The sequence below is a fragment of the Corylus avellana genome, chromosome 2, assembly GCF_965113065.1.
Source record: "Corylus avellana chromosome 2, dhCorAvel1.hap1.2, whole genome shotgun sequence".
NCBI lineage: Eukaryota > Viridiplantae > Streptophyta > Magnoliopsida > Fagales > Betulaceae > Corylus > Corylus avellana.
The window spans coordinates 37,493,505-37,514,083 of NC_142491.1; the positions used below are offsets into that span (position 1 = coordinate 37,493,505).

Here is a 20,579-nt window from a genome sequence, read left to right on the forward strand (position 1 = left end):
AAAGATGTTTTTTTTATGGTTGGCTTTTTAGAATTTTTGTCATTTTGTTTGTGAATTTATAAGAATTGGTGCAAATGATTTTGATGTAAGAGTATGAGACCATGCCTAATGAAGCGGAGGTCTCTAGTTCGAATTTTTCCCTCCCTCTTGTGCGGACATGTCAAAAAATAAACCTTTATAAAAAAAAACTAGCAATAAAATGTAAGGAATTTTGATTATACGTTGTTTCATAAACCCTATCACCGCAACCAAACAAGGAAAAAATGAAAAAACCGGAACATTGACACCGAAGAAGCCAAACACGCCCCAATGTGGTCGTCGATACAAACAAAGCCCAACAAATCTCAACAAACAACAAAGAACGAAACGAAAAACATCTATAAAACGTTATCAGCTCTCCTTCTACACGCACACACAACACAGTCTTCGTGCTCTCCGTCTTTCTCGTGCTCTCCGTCTTTCTCAGCTCACTTCTTTCTCTCTCTCTCAAATCTCAGATCTCTCCCTCTCCCTCTGTCTCGATGGCCTCCGTGACAGGAACTTCGATTTCCATGGCCTCGTTCAAGGCCAGCCTGGTAATGAATCTCGATCGTCGCTTTTTTTTTTTCTGGTTTCTTTATATTTCAGATTTAGGAATGAATATTTTGACTGTTGATCCTCCATTTCCTGTTTTTTTCTTAATCATAGATTGCTGTGGTTTTGTTTAGTGATTCAGATCGTCGTTCTATTAACTTCATATGAAAAAAAAAATAGAAACTGACACAAACATACATATATAAGTTAATGTTGGTTTCTTTCAGGGTTATAATTAGGTGTGGATTATGTTTTATTTTTGGGTCAGTTTCTACATTATTGATGGAATTTCCTTAAAAAAGAAGAGCTTTAGATACTTGTCATTGGAATCTTGTGACTAAGGATTTGGAAGTTTCAAATTCTTGTATGCAGGCTATTATTTTGTTTTTGTCACTAAGATTTCGTTCTTTGAATTATTTAGTTCCTATTCCCGAACAACCATAGCAAGCCATCTAATCAAGACCCTTTACAAAAATGGGTCGCATTTGGTGATGAGCCTGATTTAATAATTCTAGCAATACCGGTGGTGGGCTAGTTTGATAAAACCCTTGAGATTGTACTTTTTGCTTTTTGATTGAAAAAGCTGATAGTTTGTGTATGGAGTTGTTTGTTAATGCTTTTGCGTTTTAGCTCCCCCAAAAAGTGTAGTGAAACGAAGCCGGCCTTTTTATCAAGTTTTGTGGTTGCTGGATATGGGTTTAAACCTTTGGAATTAGATGGTTAAATCTCCCAGAAGTAGCTGATTAGTAGAGTACTTGATGTTGGTTGTGCGAAGATAGGTATTAAGTCAATTTGGTTGCTTTAATATAAACGAACATTGTTAAGTTGCAGGAACTGATAAATGGATTATGCCCTTTAAATTGGTGGGGAAAATTTGTGAAAATGCATGTGAATAAGCTTTTTCAATTTATTTATGCCATATTTTCCATTTCCTTTACTTAATTGGGTTCTTATGGTTGATGTCTAAGCAGGCACCTAGCAGCAGGGTCTCTACTCTGAGATCAGTTTCCCTTCCTATTAATGGGAAAAGCTTCACACCGCTTAGGTTGCGGCCAGCACGCTTTCGCGTTTCTTGTTCGGTAATTTCTTCAATCTATAATATTCCAAAATCTATCAATGCTCTGACCTTTCCACAATCACATCGATTGTTCTCTGCATTCTAGACAATTTCACTAGCATTGTGGTTGCTTTTTCAACATTTATTGTCAAATAAGATCCTGACCTTGACAAGGTCAACCTTATTAGTGCTGTGGCATTGGGTTGAACTTTTCCTAGATATGTAAATTTTGTCATAAACAACGTGACCCCACATGATTGTTGTTCAGCCTCCATGATTTCTACTTCCATTGACTTCGTGGAAAAGAAATTAAGTACACTGATTACAGTCCACATAAGAAAGTGGTTTTTTTACTTGCCGTTGTCATTTGGTAAGCTGCTTTGTTGTGTATGGGAACATTTGTTTTATTTAGAAGTACTTGTGCTTTAAAATTATGAAGTTAGTACATCTATATTTCAAGCTTAGTGTCCATGTGATGATGTAAACCAGCAATAAGATTGTTAGTGCTCCCATGCAGGCCAAACCAGAGACAGTGCACAAGGTGTGTGAAATCGTGAAGAAGCAGCTTGCTCTTCCTGATGATTCTGCAGTCTCTGGAGAGTCAAAGTTTGCTGCCCTTGGAGCTGATTCTCTCGACACGGTACCCAATATCACCCCCCAGAACTACGGATGTGTTATATTTGCTACATATATTATTTCAGTCTGATGAAATCTTTAATTAAAATGCCCTGTGGTTGTTTATTTTGTTTCCCCACAGGTTGAGATTGTGATGGGACTTGAGGAGGAGTTCGGGATCAGCGTGGAAGAAGAAAGTGCCCAGAGCATTGCCACTGTTCAAGATGCTGCGGATCTGATTGAGAAGCTCGTTGAGAAGAAGGGGTCTGCTTAAAACAGTTTGAGAGAATGTCAGACGTATTTCAATGTTAGGTCTTTTTCTAGAGTTTTATATTTCACGCAGATCTTTCTACTTTCGGTTTGCCTGTTGTTCAAGGAGCTTGTGAGTTGTGGCCTTCCCAATGAACTCGTCTGGGGATTCTTTGTTCCCCACTTTTTTATTTATCTAGAACTTGTATGCCTCCATTTTATTTCCTTCTTTCTTTTCTCGTCACCTCTCTCTCCCTATACCTCACACCTATTTATCACACTAGCCGACACGTCCGCATAACATGTGATTTACACTCTTATTTATTTAAGCTATTGACATGTCATGTCAATTGGTATGATAAATGAGTGAAAATAGCATTAATTCTTAAATTAATGTCTAAACAAAGGCTGATTCTAAATCCGGCCCAAACCCATGGATCTGATCTTACGGTCTTAGGGTCTACACCACACCGCAGTGTCAAGACGGTATGTCGGTATCTTTTTGGTTCAGAAGTTGGACTACATAATGGTGTCCACTCTTATAAGCTGAGGATTTGGTTTGTTTTCTCAGGTTGTGGTAATGCCAAGAGATTTTAGGATCATCTTTCACTCATAGACTGTGAAGGTGGGATTTTTTTCTTTTTTAATCAAATAAGGAAAATGGTATATAAGGAGGGTCATTCACATTTTTGCTCAAAATGAAGAAAAGAATGAGAGACAAGAATGAGAGATCAATTGGGAATGCTTCCGAACCTAAAGGTTGAAAGCGGCCCATCAAACTCTATAATGTGCACAAAAAAGTGAACTACAAATACAGTAAATAACAAAAAAGAATAGAAAAACAAAGTACAATCTTGATTCTTGAACAGCATGACATGCAACATGGGCTTCACCAAAGGTAGTGACAAACGAGAGACATGTGATGGCAACATGAATCTAATAACCACAACTGCAAAGGAGTTTTTAGTGTTAGAGAATCTAATAACCACAACTGCAAAGGAGAGACCTCTCTTAACCACAATAGCAACGCACAGCAACAAGACAAATATCAAAGAGTACCAAAACAAAGCTAATGACCGAGTCTCTACCCCAAGATAATACATCGCAAAAACGGGGAGACTACTTACACATAACAACATAAAATAAAAGACTAACACCAAACATAAATACAAGACAGAAAATAAAGCAAAATACAATAAAGCAAGCAAAAAACCCATAGAGAAACAAAACACCAGCAGCGCCAAAGGCAGGCCGACGAAGAACAGATCGGCTGTCAGAGATGAAAAACTGGGAAGCCAGTGAGGATGGTGGAAGGGCGCGTTTGGCCGCAGGATCGACATGGGAGAGTAGAACGAGTCTTGAAAAAACCGAATCTATATCCCAAAAAACTAGATCTACAACCGGGAGCGGTGGCAAGGTTGTGGACAATGGGCTGGACAACAACAGGCTAAACGACGGGGTGGACAACGGGATTTTTGATCTCGAGTTTTGATATAATATGCCAAGAGATATTACCGCCTTGTCGCACTAGTGGCAAAGTTAGAGCTGGTTTGAAATTGCGTTTTTCGTACTTAAAAAGTTGTGCCAAGCAAAAAATTGACAAGTTTAGTTAAAAATTTCAAAAAGTACTTATTTGAGTTTTTCACTCTAAAAATAGCCAAAATATACTTTTAAAAAGAACTTAAAAATAAAGATTTTTTCTAAGAAACTTTTTTTAACTCTAAAATCTATATTCTTCAACGCAATCTCGTACATGCTATTAGAATATTTATTTATTGTTTGTTCGCTTGTCTCAAGTTTTTTAGTCTTTGTTCTTTTCTTCTTTTGACGAGCAAATTTTATCAAGGCATACAAAAGAGAATACAAGCTGCAGAAAACGGCAGCTAAACAGCATCATCAGAACACAAATAAAATTAAACAAACAAATTAGTACATAGTATTCGAAGAGCCTTAGCGAGAGTCACGAAGGTTCATGTCGTATTGTTTTGGAAGTTGTACTAATCTGTCTGTCTTTGAGTGCTTCCGTTGATCCATGGTTGCTTTCCCACGTGTCATTTTTGTATACGTCAAGAAATCTTCCTGTTTTGGCCGTCCAACAGCATAAGAATCTAGGCTTAAGCACTACAATATTGCGAGGAAACTAGTTTTGGGTATACAACAATAAGAGAATCTGAAGTTCAAAATTCTATAATCCTGCATTGGTTGAACGTCATGCAACCAGCATAGTTAAGATCCAAGGAGTTCTACACTTTCACTAACTACTTTAGTTAAGGATCATCATTCAAGGTTCAAGGAGTTTAAAGCAACCAAAATGAGTATTTTTACCACTAAGTTTTTAATGGCAGAAAGAGATTTTTAGAAGAAGCCTCATTTTTCTCTCAAAAGAGCGTTGACATTTTTAGAGCAAAAAAGTCAAATGAGTATTTTTCGAGTATTTTTACCCAACAAACTAATTTGCTGCTTGGCACAACTTTTTTATGTACTAAAAATACTTTTTAAACTCTTTAATACAATTTCAAACAGGCTTTAAGACGAAGTTGCAAAGTCATTTGTCACTTAATGTGACCACCCGTTGGTAACTTAAGTATTTCAATAATTATAACGTGGCATTACTATTAATTCTCGATAACAACGGCAATGAAAAATTCGATAACTTTTTTTTCTTTTCTAAACTATAAACTGTAAAGATAAATACTAGAGCATTATTTGAAATATACTTCCATTCATTAACAAGAAAGCTACAACCATGTTCATATATCTACAAACTACTAGTACATCACATTGTCTTTCATTCTAAAATTATACAAAAGGCTACTAGCTACTAACTAAGGGTGTAAATCCTGCCAGTTATAACCGGTCACTGGTAATCGGCTAACCGGCCAACCACTTTAAAAAGTAGTTGAAAATAACCGATAACCGGATCGGTACCGGTTTTTGCATTTATATACACTCGCTTATAACAAGTAATCGGGTATATATATATATTAATATATTTATTTTTTTAAAATGTAAAACGACATTGTTTACTTTAGGTTTTTTTTTTTTTTGGGAACAACCACAACAAAGCCTAGCCTGTTGGGCCAAAACTGTTATAATTGTTTTTAAAAATGGCTAAATTAAGCCCAAAACCCAAAATAGGCCCAAAATACCCAATTATTTTAAAAATCCAGTTGCCGGTCCGGATAACTAGCTACCAACCGGTAACCAGCAATTATTACATAACTGGGTAACTAGTAGTCGGTTACTGGTTCCAGTTTTAAAAATTGGTCAACTGGCTACCCCGGTTCCAGTTAACGGTTTTAACCAATAACCACTAACCGGAACCGGGTTTACACCCCTACTACTAACCCAAACCCAAGCACAATTATGCCAAAATTTTGTTTGGATTTTCAAAAACAAACTTTACTTCAAACTCTAGTGATAGACGATAATGTCTCAACGGGCTCCGTTGGTGACCTGGCCGAGTCCTGCGAGTCCTGACTGGGTCCTGACAGTGGCTCAGCTCGATCCCGATGAAGTCCCAATGGTGGTCTGGTTGGGTCGTGGCGAAGTCCCAATGATGGCTCAACCAGGTCCTAGCGATGTGTAATACCCCAACAAAAATATCTGTTTTAAAAGGTTAATAATTTACTACGAAACGGCTAATGTTTTCATAAAACAAGGTTTTATGAACCAAAAGACCTAAACCATTTATAAGTAGCCCAACTCCTTAAGCCATTTTAAAGCAAAACGCAAAACCACCCCTCACTGACCGAACGTACGCTAGGGGAACTACCATGAGCAATCGTTGACCAGTCTTTGAGTCATTGGGCAATACTCCAAACGTACACATGAACCCTTTTATCCATTGTGTAATAGTACCCAAACGCTCGCCCAATAGTATTTGAAAGCTCACTGTCAATTCTGAAAAGCAATTTTAACTCATTCTCTACCTTTTTAGAGTAATGCACGCCCCAGGCCCCTATAAAAACCATATCCTTCGACCCTCAACCTCCCCTAACTTCAGGAGAAAAAAAAAAAAAAAAAAAAAAAAAACCCTAATCCTAGTGTAAGGAGTGAGTTGGAGAGGGAAGGAGGAGATTCTGGTGCCTTGCCATCTTCTAAGATAACTTCTTGCTCAAACATCTATCATTTTTAAGCTACACTTCTTATTTTGTGTCCACACAAGTTTTAAAGAAGCTTTGACAAGTTCTTGTACCTATTTCCTTACAAAAACCAAGAATGTTTTAAAGAACTTTAAACCCGCCTCTTATTGCTTTGAGTTTGCTTGATAGCATGATGTGCTACTTTGCATGTGTCTACTAGGAGCCTAGGATGAGATATACCACACCTTCGGAGAGCGTAAGACTACGTTTGGAGCTTCTGGCCGAGAGTTTTACTCCCTGGCCAAACGCATGCCCACGAGGCCAAGGGTTCACCAGAGAGCAGGACATACGCCCAGTGGCCAAATAGGTGAATTTAGGTTTTTGACAACCCATTTCGTTAGGTAGAAACTTATTGTGTCGCTCGGAGAGTTCTCTAGTACTACTTATAACAATGTATCATATTTTGTTGTAGTAGGGATTTGTGATGTTCGAGGACTCAATCGAGCATACAACGTAAGTAAACACTTACGACTACTTTCCTTAAAAACGTGCGATATGTTAACTGATTGAGCATGCGTATGATAGGAGCATGCTTATATTTTTGTACAACTGGGTAACTGCTTTAACAACTGGTTGATAAGATGCATTCTATGACATGGTACACCGGTACGTGCGATATAACAGTCATGGGCTTACTATATAGACTTGATTCTATGGTCAAACTGTGTGATAATGTATTATATGAGCCTTTGATCTAATGGTTATTTCGTGACTGGCACAAGCTTAACGAGCAAGTCATTACAGGACGTACATCATTAGCAGCGAGGGCCACCCGAGGTCGGACTCGTTCGGGCTACTAGTGTTATAAACGATAGCGTACAATGGTTGGAACACCGGCATTATATTACAGGTCCCTCGAGACAGTACCAACTCTGCTGAGAATTGGTAATATCTCGGGTAGACCATATATAATAATTATATGACCTATAAGACATTATTTTTCTACATTAAAATACTTAGGTGATTGTCGCTGGAAATACACCATTTCCTGCCAACAAAATAATACTTCGTGGGTGTATTAACAGAGACAACACCCTTTTTAAACATTTGCCAAATTGCACGTTTATTTCTACTCAATTATAATTGGCTCATGTCGTACTCAATTATGAGGTTTACTTACTAAATCGTTAAACTTACGCAGCTATTACATCTTGTAGGAAATCTGTTTCTAGAAAGAAAATAGTGACAAGGTTACTACTACAGACTTTGCTTAAGGATAAGATTTTCCCATTGTTATCAGGTTTGATTAAGTTGTTATTTCCATTAGTTGCTCCGTGTTTATATATTGAGGATTATACTTGTTCCCTTTATGATTATTAGACATCTCAGATTTATTTCACCTTCATATGCTTTAACCTTAACGTTGCTTAGAGGGATGGTTTCTCATTTAGCTACTAGTTAGCTAAACTGGAGTAATTGCTAGAAACCCTGGTAGACTAGTCAAAGCCAGATTTGGGGGTGTTACATGATGTCGTGATCAGATTCTAGCGGTATCCCAATCAGGTCCTAGCGATGTCCCGATCGGGTCCCAACTATGGCTCAACCAGGTCTCGGCCAGTCCTAACCGGGCTTCGGCGAAGTCCTAGCGGTGTTCTGACCGGGTCCCAGTTGGGTCCCAACAAGGTCTTAGTCAATCCTGGTGGTGTCTAAATCAGGTCCTGATAGTGTCCCAGCGAGGCCGAGGTCCTGATCGGGTCCCAACGGTGTCCAGTCAATGTCCTGACCAAGTCTCGGCGAAGTCCGAGTGGTGTCCCAACTGGATCCCAACAAAGTCCTGACAAGGTCTCAATTGGTCCCGACCGAGTCCCAATAGGGTCTTGACGGTGGCCCAGTGAAGTTCTGGCAGGATTCCAACGATGTTTCGATTGGGTCTGTCGATTTGAAAATGAGGTGTTCAAACCCAAAAAATGGTTTATGGATTTTAAAAAATGAAAACCATGTTAGGGAAATTAAATAGGCTTTTCGGTCAAACCGAAAATATTTTTTATCAACTATTATTTTTCGCCACACCAAACACCCGAAAATACCAACAAAAAAAAAATCAAAAAACATTTTATACAGAAACAGTTAAACAAACAAAACCTTAGTTGAGGTTTTTAACTGAGGTGTACTTTCTTTTATTTTTTAAACCTAACTGGTTCTAATTGAATTGTGTTATTGCTTATATAAGCAAATACCTTAAAAAGTATTAATATTATTGAATAATCTGAAATACAATTTTTAACTTTCAAACTACGATTTTATTTTATTTTATTTTTTATTTCAGGTTTAGCCAATTATGATTCATTGGCATTGAAGTTGGAAGATATTAATTCGCATATAATTTGGTCAGTTTCGAGGAACTTTCCTATCCCATTACGCAGCCGACCCGATTGCCAGATCGGATTGGAAGCCAGTGACTCATTATCTCTGACAAACTGACTCGACATGCATAATTAAATGGACCAATGGCTCAGTGTGACGTAGAAAAGCAAAGTATGATTGCCTCTTTGGAGCAAAGATGCTGCCAGTGGAAACAGACAAATCAGGTCACCTAATACATCACTATTAAATTTGACTTTGATCAGCCAACATGTGAGATGTTTGTGTCTGATTCTTCAAGCTGTGAGACAACTGATTCATTGTCATTTGGTTTTCTCGCATGTAATTACCAAAAAAAAAAATGTAGTGTCACATGCACTCGGAAAGGAAATAATTTTTTTTCCCATACGGTGTGGCGCAAAGCCATGTGCCACCTCATGGCTCATATGACATGCAACTTGGAGCATGAAATCCTTGTAGTTTCTCAAAAGAACTGGAAAATATAACCTATAGCAGGAAACCCAGGAAATACGAAGGGTAAGAAAACTGGTCCTTAGTATAACTCATTTTAATCAAAAATCAATTAAAAACAACCTAATAACAGTAACAAGGTGAACAATTCTACTAATATTACATCCATCAGAAGACAATAAGTACATACACCGTATCATATGCTGTAAAGAATGAGAATGAGGTCGTCTAGCCCTGTATCCTAAGCAGCCGCATAGACCAAAATGCAGCTAAACCTGCAAAAATGGCTGCGTTTAAGTAGGAAACCAAGATTTTAGGTGATGCAGAGGAAGCCGGCAATGACCCAAGCGGCGAAAACGCAGAATCTGGACCGGGCGCAACCAACTCGTCTGGATTCGGAGGGCTCGGGCTTGAAGGAATGGTGGGTATGGAGGACCCAGTGGGAGGCACCACGCCACCAGGAGAAGGCAGAAGTGGAGCAATGTCTGGGGATAATTCTTGGAAAGGAGACAGAGGCGGAGGGTTTGTCAAGAATGATGGCGTAGCTGCGATAGTGGAGGCTTTGGAATTAATCTGAGAAGATAAAGAAAGCAACGGTGAGGCCATGAAAGCCATGATGAGCGCTAAATGAAACCAAAAGGAGGCCATTCTAATGATGAAGAAATCAATTTCAGGCTTATTGCAGTGTAAAATATACTTGGGTAAGGGTAACTGAGGAAAAGCAGAGACAGAGAGAGAGAGAGAGAGAGAGAGAGTCGGGTTATCTGGGTTGGTGGAAGATATGATTTGGGGCCTTTAAAAAGTATGACTAGAAGCTCTAGGTGGGGTCGATTGCCACATGGATGGTAATTAAGGGATTACGATAGGAAAAAACAGGTTGGCATGTACAGGAAAGACTCGAAAGAGACAAAGACAGGTAGTTGTGATTTGTTTGGTAGCAGGTGATTCCCTTTTTTTCTTTTCGCCCGTGATGATGGGGCTCCCTGATTTTATGATAATCCGGAACTTTTAGACCTAATCTCTCCATTTCAAATGGATCCAGATCCTAATACATCTAGGTGATTATGAAAATTCCAAGTCCACAACCGAGATAAACTAAAATGTTAAAAACACCCTAAAGTTATTGCAATACCATTGGAGATACAAGAATTGAATTTTTAGGAACAATTGAGAGGAAATTCACTGTAGATTTACTTGGCAACACATGTAAGCAATATTTCAAGTTGTATTATTACTTGGAATTCCACTAAAAATAAATAAATAAATAAATAAGCCATAAATTGTTTGTACTCAAGAGAATTCGAACCTTAAGACGTTAGACATAATGAAAATGTCACAAAAATCAAAGTCCTTACCACTTAAGCCAACCCTTCGTGCACATAAAATTTAATAGAATAGAATTATTAAATTAACAACCCATGGCCCATGTCAATTTATTCATAATTTGAATAAACTAAATAATTCTTAAGGGCTCAAGTGGCCAACCCCTTGTGCACATAAAATTTAATAGACTAGAGTTATTAAATTGACAACCCCCTTCGTTTTTTTTTTTAATAAAAAAAAAAAACTTTTTTTTAGTTTAGTTTTTTTTTATTATTATTTATAAAAATAATTTTGTCTTGAGTTTAACTTCAATGCGGATGTCTTTCAAAGCCCCCAATAGGAGATTAACATAGGAAAAATGCACAAAACTATACTACAACCTAAAACACTAAATTTTTCCTCACTTCTTCTTCTTCCTTCCATTTCTTCTTCTCTCCCATTTCTTCCTTCCTGCCGTCAACTCCTCTTCCATTTCTTCGTCTTCCTTCCGTTGAAACGCTGGCCGTGACCTTCAGCTAGGTCACGGCAGCAGCTTGAGGGTGATCCCTTTAGGGTAATTTATCACCTTGGGTTAACCTTCTTCTCTAAGATTTAGTTTTGAATAAAAAAATAAGTTTAAAGGTATTATAATCGTTTTTTGAGGCATTAGAATTGATTTTTAAGGCATTAGAATCAATTTTTTAGGTTGGTTGCCTTTTTCGGTTGTTTTCCAGTGGGTCTCGCAACCCACGGCGTGGGTCTACTGAGTTCGGCGGCCAGAGGTATTTTTGGTATTTGTTTTCACTTTGATTTGCTGGGTTTGTTCTCATTTTAGTTTTCTATAATTTTCTTAAAGGATGAGGTGTCATAAGATGGTTGAATGCTGCAAAACACTACTTTTGCAACCCATTCACATGGCAGGGGCTCTCTTGTCTTCATTTTTTGATATTTTAGAGAAGTAATTGATACAATTAGTATTTTGGAGGTACATTAATTAAGTCTACTTTTCGGAGAAATAAAATTGAAAACAAAGGCGTGTGTCAAAGAATGGAGTGGGTGTTGATGTTTTGCATGGACTATGACGTGAGCGTACTATATTTAATGACACATCATCAACCAAAAAATGATGATATTTAACGGAGGAATAGTACCCCTTTTATAAGCTTATTTATGATGCAGAGAAATAGTGGTATATTAAGAAGAGGAATATTACAATTTTTTTTAGGTGTTTTTTTAGTGTTCTTTTGATCTCAAGTAAATATTATTTTTTGTTTTTTTTTTTTAATGGACGGTTGGATTAAGCTTTTTCTGTTTTTATATATATAAATAATATCATCGTAAGATTAGAAGAACTCAGTAACATTTCTCTAATTAGAAAAAGAAAATAGTTATGAGTAAATGTTCTAACCATAATAATAATAATAATAATAGAAATGTTTCCACTGACTTCATATCCAACCAAACTGAGCATATTAATTCCAAACAATAAACGTTTTGGGTATTTATTTCGTTTTACACCTACAACACCGGGAACAAAAGAAAAGTAGAGAGATGGCTTATGTTTGATTAAATCGATATTAAGAAAAATGTAGAAAAAGAATATCCAATTTAACATGTCAAGGAAGATACATACATAAATCATACAATGGCAGGCCAGAAACAGCCTGACTTTATACTAATATTATGCGGAAAATTTGAACTCACCTTAACACAAGGGTCATTGACTCCTCGTCTGAGTTCAGCAAACATATTCTTAATTTCCTGAAACCCCAAAAAACGCACTGTGCCTGCAAACGAGAAGCAATAAAAAATTGAGAAATCATTGATCTTTTGAAATAAAACAAAGATTAAATAAACAAACACACTACGTCCAGAACCTCAAATGCATCGAGGCAGCCGCTGCAACTCCTGTGCCACAAGCAAAGCAGCATTAGCTAGACCAGATTCACCTGAACTTTTAAGCTCGGAAACAATGGCTTCAATCCTTGAAATCTCAGGTACAGATATCGACAATATCATCGCTTGTGAAAGATATTGCCTACAAGAATAACCAAGAGTATGCAGGATCCGCAGCACAAGCAAGTGAGAGATGCCCCTCCGCCAGGACTCGAGAATCGCACTGACCTTTGGGAGATTAGTCAGAAGACCAGTGGTGGCTTCCCTCGGAGCGGCCTTAAGCAATAATACCATACATTCAGAAGCTAAATCTGCAACATTTGCTTCATTGTACGCACTTAACTCTAGCAAGACACCTACATTGCTACCAAAGTCAATTATGTCTCTTATGCATTGCTGCTGATCAACTACACTGCTTGTATCAGCAGAACTATCACTTAAGAGATCTGGTTCTTTTGAGTAGATGACCCCTTTTCTGCCATTGATGGAACGTAGAAGAAAAGCCCTACACAGGCCAAGAGTTGGTTCAAGGAAATCTTCCATATCCTTTGCATATACAAATTCCAAGAAGTTTCCAATCCTTCTGACTACTTTCAGTTGAGAAAGTAACTTGGATTCCATTTCAGGAGCAGATGCAAGAGCCAAACACAACTGAACATTGCTTACATTTGCACTGGAGAGATCACCGAGCAAAAACTCAAAGCATTGTGAGATTGTCTTCAAATGTAGAATGTCTGAGATTTTAATGTAGTTAAACTCAATGAACATCACAAGAAGCTTCTGTGCATACATCGGAATGGGATCTTCATCATCAATCAAGGTGGGGTACAGAGGGAGGAAATGTGTATTAGATATGGACTTCAAATCCTCTGATCTTTGATCATTGTCAAATGGTTCATTCAGAAAACTGACCATTACATCAAACAAAAGTTTCAGGCACAAAAATCTGGCATCACCATCCTTGTTTCCCTTATACAGAACAGCCAAGCTGGGGAGGATTTCACGAATAAAAATGATAGGGTTTTCAAGAATTGCAGCGGACTCTTCTGTCACAGACTCAAGAACTCGTAGAAGGGTTATTTGGAAGTCATCCCTGCCCTAGAAATCAAATTAGAAAGAAAATATACATATTAGTAAATCGATATCATCCACATCATTTGATTTTCTTCTTTGTTCTTTTACACATTAGGTAGGATTTAGACCAATTTGTCAAGCTTAGAAGTTCACCATATACCCAAGATAATCGTATCAATCTCATCCTCCTCCAAATCACTGTCAAAATTTACTACGCAAGAAGCCCACTTAAGTTGTTCACTAAATATAAACTTGCCCGAGCATTTTGCAAACCATACCTACCATTATTTTACCCTAACAAGACAAAGTATTCAAGCATCTGGCAAGTTGCACATTTTCCAAATTTCCAGACACTAACTATTGGAAGATCTAGACAACTACACAGATTTTAGCTTGTCTTTTTTATATTTTAGCAGAAATGAAACTCAACTCAGTTGAAAAAAATTGAAGCATCTTTGTCAAAATGCAAAAACTAGAAATAACTAAAAATCACAAATGGCTCAACTGCACCACCTACCTGAAATGGGGTCTCCACCAGTTTGACCAAATTTGCCAACTGCTGCAGGACCTGATGGCTCACCACCTTGCGCTTAAAAGATGAGCTCCCAAGTAGATGAAGAACAACAGGAAACATATGAACATTAGTCTTTGGAGCAGCTCGACTGCTAAGGGCAGAGATATGCCCATGGCGCCTTCCTCCCATCATTTGTTGAATATCTCCAGTTATGGTATCCAGTAAGCCAGGTATAGTGGATACCACAACATTCACAAATGCATCTAAACACTGCTGCACAAAGTTGTCCTTCTCTTTTGCTAGTCTGTCCACCGTGGAAAGTAACCTAGCATTGCACAAAAAGTGTGGCAGCCATCTCCTACCATTTTTACAAAGGAGAGCCACGAATACGAGTGCCTTTCCCTTCAAAACTTCACTTCCCTGCTCAATGAGAGACACAAGGCTTGGTACGAGGTTCTTGTCCTCCACCAGTGGTAGAAGATACCGACCAATATTGGTGAACATGTGGCTTCCAAGCATGGCCATGTTTAAAAGGTTTAAGCTGATTTGCTGCTCACGTGGACTGCCCTTGACAAGGGCAGATGCTATGTCCTTAGAGGAAAGCTTCTCTATAACTGATTGAATGCTGGGAGGACTGAAACGAACCAGGCGGACCAAACATGATCCTGCTGTGAGTCTCGTGTTCTCCTGTTTCCCTGCAGCCCTGTATATGTAGCTCAGGTTACCAATCACATCCTGGCTGGTGAAACGGGCTGCCCAGTGCCCTCCTTGACCGGATATATTCTCAATTGTCCTCAGTGCATAAAGTTGAGTTATATCATCCTCACCTTTTCGTAAAATTGACGACACCAATGAAATCAATGAATTTGAAACCTGTCCCCAAGGAATGTAAATTATCTAAAATAAATGATGTAGAAGAATAGGGATAGTGCATAAAGGACTCAACACAATCCTATATAATAAAAGCTCTCCAAGTAAATCATTCGTGAGACTTCAATTGATAGGTAGATACGTTACTATTTTTTGACTTACTTAAGGAATAGAAAAGTTTAATGTAGATTAACCCTTCAAACAATTTGGCACACAAACATGAAGGTTATGGCAATAAGGTAAGAAGCTAACCTGCCAGCCAGATGCAGACTTATTGTCCTTTGATGGAGATTCTGGTGGATTGTTGTCTCTATTATGATCATTTTGAGTTGATATATAGAATAGCAACTCACCTAAAGCAGCCATAGAAAACCTCCTCACCTTTTCCTGCTTGTCTCTAAGGCCATCAGTAAGTGAACCTAAAATTCCAGAATGTGCCAAATCGTCTTCGATAAAAGTCGAATGCCGTATCAGCAAGCCAATAAGTGACGTAAGTTGAACACGCAACGCAAAAGCCTTAGATTGTCGGACCATTTTAACAAGCATGAGCATTATTGGCCCATTGGTAAAGATATTGGCTATATCAGCATTACTGCTCAGCATCTCAAGGTATCTAATCAAATTCTGCTTCTCCCCAACGCTAGTGTTTCCATTTAAAATAGCTATAATCTTATTATTCATGGCATCCAATTTTTCTTTAGGCATCTTCAAATAATCAGATGCTTGCAGTGCCTCAAAGGGAAGTGAAGGAATCACCTCCGACAGTTTATCAGCTTTTCTGCTGGGCATTACAGGTCTGACTGAGAGATCAGATGGATGCCAAAGAACCTGGGAAATGCTATTAGACGATTTTGTAGAATCAGAGTCAATGACTGATCCTGAACCTTCCTTAACTCTCTGGTTTTTAAGTTGAGGACTGACACTGGGAGGGGGAGCAGCCACTTCAATATGCTCTGAAGATGAGTCCTGATCAAGTGCTTTTGGTTCATCTGAGGCAGGCATATTAACAACAGATGGAGTATCAAACTGTTGTGTGTTATTTTCAATCTCTTCCACTTTCCCCTGATGCTGATCTTGACTTGACAACTTGTCTTCAGGCATACAAGTTGCATTATCAGATTCATCTTGTGCCTCATCTTCAGTATTCTCATTAAAATCAAGTTCCATATCAGTGTTCTCAAATTTGACTTCAGCATCATTCTCAGAGCTATTAGGCAAGGGCCTCCTGTAGTTTTCCTTCTCATTCTCCCTCTGTAAGTTTGACTTTGCTATTCTTGAAAGCCTTAAAAGATTTGCACCTCTGGTAGCACTAGGACGATCTTTCTGTTTCTCCTCAACTACTCTGCCAGAAGCCTTGCTTTGAGTTCTACGGCCACTTGGTGTACCTTTGCCTGGTGTCTCAGAGCCTCGTGATCCAAAGGTAGAATTCTCATCCTGCTTCAGAGCCCCTTTTACATCTTTTTCACGATACTTAGGAGGGGTCTTGTTTTGATGAGATTTATCACCATTACGTTCTGAAAGACATGGTTTAGCATATAGTTCTATCATATTATCAAAAGCAGGCTGAGGAGGTAGAGACACTGAAGTGAATTTACTTCTCCAAAAAGCATGTCCACAAAGCTCTGGCCAATGAATTCTTTCAGCTGGATTTTTTACCAGCAAAGAATTGATTAGATTGACGAAAGGACGGCTTGGATTACCCGGGAGAGGTGGAATTGGATCTGAGAGGATGGATTTTACTAGTTGAGTAAATTCTTTTTCCACAAAGGGAGGCCTCCCTGCATAACACTCGTACAGTACACAACCAAGGGCCCAGAAATCAGATGCATAAGAATGGACACCCCCATCATCAAACAGCTCTGGAGCCATGTAAAATGGTGTTCCACGTTTTGCTTGTGGCAACTAAACAAGTTCAAAACAGTAAAACTACATTAGCAACTAGTTTATTAAGGGTGGGAAAAGGTACATAAACAATTTCAAAATTGATTATCAAACGGAATCACTCTATATGTATATAACATCAATAGTTGCAAATAGATGGTAAGAACATACCGATGACGAAGGAGTTTTTGAAATATCACTCAATTTTCTAGCCAACCCAAAATCGCATAGCTGCATTGCATAAAGATACACGAATAATTATTCTTACAGATAATAACTACTGGCAATAGCCTAGCTATACAAGAAAAGTAAAATGCATAAGCACCTTTGTACGTCCATTTTCATCCAGCAGGATGTTTGACGGCTTCAAATCGCAGTAGATAATTCCCTTGGAATGTAAAAACCTGACAATAGAGATGATTTCCAGAGCATAAGTCAAGAATAAAGCAAGTACTAGCTCTACGAAGGAAAAGGAAAATCAAGGCTAATGAGCATACTGCAAAGCTTTGACAAGATCACGGGCGAGATCGTGAATTGAATCTTCAGGTAGTTGACTATCCTGCAGCTCAATCACAAAATATTATTGATGCAATTCTAAATAAATAAAAAAAGTTAACGAAAATATTAATAAAAATATTATTGATCACAAAATTTTATCAAAAAAAAAAAAAAAATTCTAAATATATTTATACCAAGATTGCATATCTTTAGTTCTATGTTCCCGTATAAGTCCATTAGAATGAACTTTTCAAACAATAGTAAGACGTGGTACACAAATTATGCAAATGAGTGTTCTAACACAGCCTTAGTCATAATCTCCCCATGCCTTACAGCCAGCAATTAATGATGTAGGCCTCTGAATTAACTCAAAGGGAATAAAGTTACAGAAAGATGAAGAAACATTGAATCAGTGACATGGTGCAATAGTTAATCACTTCAAGTTTTCAAGCTTGAAAATAGCTCTAATGCATTTTGCAGGAATTATTAAAAGTTTTCAGCAAATAATATGTTATGTATCCACGTCTTTCCCTTTCCAATTTTCTACTGATTTGTAAAGCATAGAAAGCAGCAAGCACCCTGATTTGCAGTCAATCTGATGTATCTATTCATTTTTAAGGTAGTGAGTTGGTAACCATTACTGCCTGATTGAAAAGGAGTTAATATCATGAGGATCGTCACCCAAAAGGACCTTGATATGACACTAGGACAGAAAATCTGCAGCTGGTACAAAAAAGAAAACCAGTGTAACAAAGACACTCCTAATTTTACCGGTTACACTTGTTAGCTAACAACACCTATGTCCACCGTCAGCATCCAGATACACATCACATTTTGAATTTGGAAATTATCAAATTCAATTACTACTCATATCTGCATTTGGCTGACACCCAAGGCTGTGTCCTTGCACATACTGCCTATCTAAACAGTTTCAACAATTTGGATTATTCACAGCATCGTCAATAAAATTAGAAAACCATAAAACTTTCAAGTCCTTTCCTGCTCAGCAGAAGAACCAAATTTGTTCATCACATAAATGCATTACCTGTCGTAATAAGGCCATCAGATCTCCTCCAACACAGTACTCCAAAACTAACCACAGATGAGCGGAGGTTTCATACCTGATATACAAGTTATAAAAATCAACTAGTCAAGTGGCCACTTCCAACTGCTACCTACCATGATAGATTCTGTGTTTCCCATATACGAACAAGTCTTACCAGGAAACAAATTTGAGTACATTTGGGTGATCCATAGAGTGGAGATTCCTAACCTGCATTCAGAGCAGCCAACACCCAAAAAGCAATTCAAATACGGTACTCAAAAGATAGAAATACAAAAACACCGCACTCGGCATAAAAATGTGAATAATTTATATCGCGACAGTGCTTCCTAAATGATAAGAAAACAGCACTTCGTTCAGCATACTCTTTCTGGAATCAAAGTAAACCAACTAAAAACGGCATTTTGCTATTTCTAGTCTGATAGTTTAGAGTAATTGCGACTCAAAATATGCACTGTATGAAACTCAAATATTCAAAATTCTTTGAGTTAAAATGAAGACTGAAGCATCTTGGATCCGCAAAAGCCTATATGACTAGACAAGCATCCAACTAACACTGTATACGATTAACATGTTTCAAACGCTGTTTATAGTTTCAGATTTGCCTTAGATCGACTATTTCAAATCAATGTGCAACGAAGAAACCAGCAAAGGAAACAACAAATCGCTTCAGAAAAATGGAAACGGCTACGAATTTTCCAGCTGCTTACTTCCTGAAGAACCTTGCTCTTCTGCGACTTATCGACGCTCTTAATCGCGTAGTACTCGATCGTCTTCTTCTTCCTCCCCTTGTACACGGTCTACGAGTCCAAAATTGGGGGAAAATCATTAACTAGTAGTAAAGTCAATCAAACTACCAAAAATTGGAAAAATTCATTGATCAATTAAACAAATCGAACTAAGCTACTGTTGGGAAATTTGAAAGTTGGAACGAGTTCGAGCAACGTTACCGAGTATTTGCCGCGGCCAATGGCTTGGTAGATGTGGTAGTGGTTCATTGTGGCCGGCTTGGCTTCGCTAGGGTTTCGATTTGTCGGAGAGAGTGACCCGTGAGAATGGCAGACAGGGGGAGAGAATTTGAAAATGGAGATTGGGGAATAGGATGTGGTTAGTGTAATAGAGCTTTACTGATTGGTCGAGTGTGAGAGACTGTGCAGATGGGCGGGAACACAAAGATGAATCAAAATTAAAATGTGAAATTAAATGCGCCGCTAAGGTACGCCTTGTATCCAAACAGGAATTATAAGTTTAGTGAGTTCTTTGAATTTAATTTTTTTCTTAAAATTTGAAAAATTCAAAGGTCATTGTTTTACTCATTTTGAATTTGACTTTTGTTATATAAACTCTTCAAATATCAATAATCAAAAAGTAAAAACTATTTGGTTTTTTAAGTTTATAAATTAATTTTTCTTCTATCTCCCGTCTATCAAGAACAGAGAAAAAATTAAAAAATAATATTTAACTAAAGTAAATAAAGATGTAGAGAGTTTAATGTTTGGTTCTTTTTAAAAGTCTTTCCAAATTAAAAAAAATTTAAAAAAAAAAAATGTGGATTTTTTTTCTTTAAATTTAATTATTGTTTGAATAGCTTGCTATGAGTGCTCTAAAGAGACGTATCATTATGGATCTTTATGTGATTTTTACCTGATTTCCCTTTTATGGAGTGTTCATAGCATTTATAGCAGTCACAACAAATATATTAGTTAAAATAATTTTAAAATATTAATTTTTTCTATTTTAGATATCAACTTTTTCAAAACACTTATATCAACCTCGGAGCATTTTAGCTATCCTTCACTATTCTAGTTAAATATTATTTTTTTGATAAGAAAATATCTCAAGTCCATTTTTATGACAAAAGCCAAATTGGATAGGCACAAAAGAGCCATATTAAAAAATAATAATAAAATAAATAAATAAATGGTTATGTGATGCAGATTTAGCTTCAAATAACCGCTAACCGACAATTATTTAAAATTGTTAACCACTTAAGGCGTTTATTAAAATAAGATAACCGCTTAATGCGGTTATGATTACAGTTATAAGCAATAATCGCTAACTATAACCGTC

The 20,579-nt window shown here is 37.5% G+C and overlaps 3 protein-coding genes across 6 annotated transcripts; 1 reads left to right on the forward strand and 2 right to left on the reverse strand.

Annotated features, from left to right (window-relative positions):
* The first annotated feature begins 360 nt into the window (after positions 1–360).
* On the forward strand, positions 361–2,719 carry LOC132184301 (acyl carrier protein 1, chloroplastic). Its single transcript, XM_059597884.2, has 4 exons — positions 361–575; positions 1,545–1,652; positions 2,148–2,270; positions 2,388–2,719. Exons 1-4 carry the CDS (start codon positions 522–524, stop codon positions 2,517–2,519), a joined length of 417 nt encoding a protein of 138 aa, XP_059453867.1. The 5' UTR covers positions 361–521; the 3' UTR covers positions 2,520–2,719.
* Positions 2,720–3,218: 499 nt separating this feature from the next.
* LOC132167753 (kinase family with ARM repeat domain-containing protein) lies at positions 3,219–19,689 on the reverse strand. 4 transcript variants are annotated; one of them, XR_009438715.2, is made up of 12 exons: positions 19,460–19,689; positions 19,220–19,309; positions 18,667–18,719; positions 18,492–18,567; positions 17,446–17,507; positions 17,274–17,352; positions 17,120–17,179; positions 15,320–16,969; positions 14,201–15,070; positions 12,591–13,707; positions 12,418–12,500; positions 3,219–3,443 (listed from the first exon to the last, which is right to left on the reverse strand). XR_009438715.2 is itself a non-coding variant. In XM_059578778.2 (11 exons), exons 1-10 carry the CDS (start codon positions 19,505–19,507, stop codon positions 12,592–12,594), a joined length of 4,104 nt encoding a protein of 1,367 aa, XP_059434761.2. In that variant the 5' UTR covers positions 19,508–19,689; the 3' UTR covers positions 12,246–12,500; position 12,591. The 4 variants fall into 4 exon arrangements, 1 of the variants encoding a protein (XP_059434761.2); XR_009438717.2 differs by lacking the exon at positions 3,219–3,443 and adding an exon at positions 4,519–4,573; XR_009438716.2 differs by lacking the exon at positions 3,219–3,443 and adding an exon at positions 9,071–9,447.
* Positions 9,479–10,147, reverse strand: AGP25 (arabinogalactan protein 25). Its single transcript, XM_059578607.2, has one exon. It carries the CDS (start codon positions 10,057–10,059, stop codon positions 9,640–9,642), a length of 420 nt encoding a protein of 139 aa, XP_059434590.1. The 5' UTR covers positions 10,060–10,147; the 3' UTR covers positions 9,479–9,639.
* Positions 19,690–20,579: the final 890 nt, after the last annotated feature.

Excerpts from the sequence above, each read along its gene's own strand:
- LOC132184301 (XM_059597884.2), top strand. The coding sequence starts at position 522 with ATGGCCTCCGTGACAGGAACTTCGATTTCCATGGCCTCGTTCAAGGCC. Across the intron at positions 1,653-2,147 it reads GCTTTCGCGTTTCTTGTTCG|GCCAAACCAGAGACAGTGCA; the intron begins GTAATTTCTTCA and ends GCTCCCATGCAG. Across the intron at positions 2,271-2,387 it reads GAGCTGATTCTCTCGACACG|GTTGAGATTGTGATGGGACT; the intron begins GTACCCAATATC and ends GTTTCCCCACAG.
- AGP25 (XM_059578607.2), bottom strand. The coding sequence starts at position 10,059 with ATGGCCTCCTTTTGGTTTCATTTAGCGCTCATCATGGCTTTCATGGCC.
- LOC132167753 (XM_059578778.2), bottom strand. The coding sequence starts at position 19,507 with ATGAACCACTACCACATCTACCAAGCCATTGGCCGCGGCAAATACTCG. Across the intron at positions 17,180-17,273 it reads ATGAAAATGGACGTACAAAG|CTATGCGATTTTGGGTTGGC; the intron begins GTGCTTATGCAT and ends TATGCAATGCAG. Across the intron at positions 16,970-17,119 it reads CAAAAACTCCTTCGTCATCG|TTGCCACAAGCAAAACGTGG; the intron begins GTATGTTCTTAC and ends GAACTTGTTTAG.